Consider the following 2,239-nt stretch of genomic DNA (forward strand, 5'->3'; position numbering starts at 1 on the left):
GGTTTAGCGCAGGGATAATAACTCTGTCTTAGAAAACAATATTGTTCAGGACCTAATAGCAAATTTGTTTGCTTCGGAATCGTGGAGCTTTGAAAAACAAGACTGGAAAATGGAAAAATAGATTATGTTTTGGAACATGGAACGTTTGGACACTTTTTAAACCTGGAACAGTACAATGCTTAATTGAGGAAACAAAGAGATATTGACAAGAGTTGGTAGCTTTACAAGAGATGAGATGGAATGATAAAGGAACTCTAGATATACAAAACATAACGATATTCTACAGCGAATGTAATAAGCATCGTCAATTTTGCACGGGCTTCGCAGTACATAAAAACTTAGTACCTCCAGTAAGAGAATTCAAAAACATTAACCCAAAGATATCAGTATTAACAATAGAAGCGCAATATTTCGAAATTACATTCGTGAATGGGCATGCACCCACGGAAGAAAAAACACAAGAGAAGAAGGACGAATTTTATGATCACTTGGAATACACGTTTAATGAAATCCCACGAAGTAGAATTAGGATAGTCCTAGGAGATTTTAATGCCAAGTTAGGAGAGGAGAACATATTTAGGTCAACTATTGGTAACAATTGTCTTCACGATGTAACCAGTGAGAACGGACTCAGGCGCATAGACTTTGCAAGAGGTGGAGGACTTGTTGTGAAAAGCACAATGTTCCCACATAAAGACATCTATAAGGGTACATGGAAAGCACCAAATGGTAGATATGTCAATCAGATAGACTATGTCCTTGATTAATACTAGGTTCAAAAATTGTATATAAAATGTTCAAACAGTCAGAGGAGCTGATTGTGATTCAGACTACTATCTAGTTAAAGGAAAATTAAAGGTAAAACTCAAGAAACTGATATCTAGAAAAGGAACATTAGTGGAAAGACATGATGTGAATAAGTTAAAGAATACCAATATATGTAGAATTTTTAAGCAGAAATTACTTGAAAAAATGAATAGTTTAAACATGATTCAAGAAGAGACAATTTACACTAAATGGAATGTGGTTAAGGATGCTATAAAAACAGTAACAGACACAGTAATAGGCAAACAAAAGAGAACAAGGAAACCGTGGTTCAACAACTCCTGCAAAGAAGCATTTAGTAGAAGGAAAGAAGTCAAAAATCAATTGCTCAACGATCCTACTAATAAAGAGAAAGTGATGACAAACAAAAAATGCACTATCCCCAGTATTGTTTAATCTGGTATTGGAAAAAATAATACGAAAAATGAATGTTTCAGATGGAATTGAGCTGGGACAGATAACAATTGGACTCTTAGCATACGCGTACGATATCGCTCTTTTAAGAGATAATATCGAGACGATAAAAATCTGGGGAAAAAAAACTTGTAAGGACCGCGGAAAAACTTGTATTAACCTTTAACGACGATAAGACGGAATACTTAATTGTCAGCCGAAATAACAGAAATTATTGACTAGAACAACATATTGAGTTAGAAGGATATACATTTAGGAGAGTTTCACAATTTAAATATCTGGGATCGATTATCACTCAAGATAATGAACTTAAGACAGAGGTGTCGTCGAGAATACAATTAGCTAATAAGGGATACTGCGGATTAAAAAAAGTACTAAAATCTAGGACCATCTCTAAAAATTTAAAAATAAGAATGTATACGATATTATTGCGACCGATATTCCCGTACGGTTCTGAGACGTGGGCATTAAAAAAATCTGAAGAAAAAAGACAAGGGGTATTTGAGAGGAAAGTTTTAAGAAAAATATATGGAGCAGTCTTTGATAGTGAAACGAATGAATGGAGAAAATTGCATAATTATGAACTCCAAATGCAGTTTCAAAGATCTGATATAGTTAAAGAGATCACAAAAAGAAGACTCATGTGGGTGGGGAGGGGAATGCTTGCGTAAGTAACGATCTCTAATAAGGCAAGAAATAGAAGAAGAGGCTATTGGGAAAAGACCTTTAGGGAGACCCAAGTTTAGGTGGGAAGACTGTGTGAAAAAGGATATAAAAACGATAGGACCGGGAATAATATGGAGAGAAGCTGCAGATGACAGAGACAGATGGTAAGATTTGTATTTAGCAATACGGTCTTAAAGGCCGAAATCAAAAAAAAAATTTTTTCTCATGAAATATAAATCAGACTAAGATGTTATTATACTCGTATACAATAATTTAGACGGATTGTGTATCAATCATCTTTGACACGTTAATAAATTGATTTTGTAAAGTCTAT

At 34.3% G+C, this 2,239-nt stretch overlaps 2 protein-coding genes across 2 annotated transcripts; both read left to right on the forward strand.

Annotated features, from left to right (window-relative positions):
• Positions 1-230: 230 nt before the first annotated feature.
• Positions 231-767, forward strand: LOC112694391 (craniofacial development protein 2-like). Its single transcript, XM_025569841.1, has one exon. The coding sequence runs from the start codon at positions 231-233 to the stop codon at positions 765-767; it is 537 nt and encodes a 178-aa protein (XP_025425626.1).
• A 220-nt stretch (positions 768-987) lies between these two features.
• LOC112694392 lies at positions 988-1,910 on the forward strand. Its single transcript, XM_025569842.1, has 2 exons — positions 988-1,210; positions 1,462-1,910. Exons 1-2 carry the CDS (start codon positions 988-990, stop codon positions 1,908-1,910), a joined length of 672 nt encoding a protein of 223 aa, XP_025425627.1.
• The last annotated feature ends 329 nt before the right edge of the window (positions 1,911-2,239 follow it).

The sequence above is a fragment of the Sipha flava genome, unplaced genomic scaffold, assembly GCF_003268045.1.
Source record: "Sipha flava isolate LNK unplaced genomic scaffold, YSA_version1 128_pilon_pilon, whole genome shotgun sequence".
Taxonomy (NCBI): Eukaryota; Metazoa; Arthropoda; class Insecta; order Hemiptera; family Aphididae; genus Sipha; species Sipha flava.

Excerpts from the sequence above, each read along its gene's own strand:
- LOC112694391 (XM_025569841.1), top strand. The coding sequence starts at position 231 with ATGAGATGGAATGATAAAGGAACTCTAGATATACAAAACATAACGATA.
- LOC112694392 (XM_025569842.1), top strand. The coding sequence starts at position 988 with ATGATTCAAGAAGAGACAATTTACACTAAATGGAATGTGGTTAAGGAT. Across the intron at positions 1,211-1,461 it reads CAAAAAATGCACTATCCCCA|AACAACATATTGAGTTAGAA; the intron begins GTATTGTTTAAT and ends ATTATTGACTAG.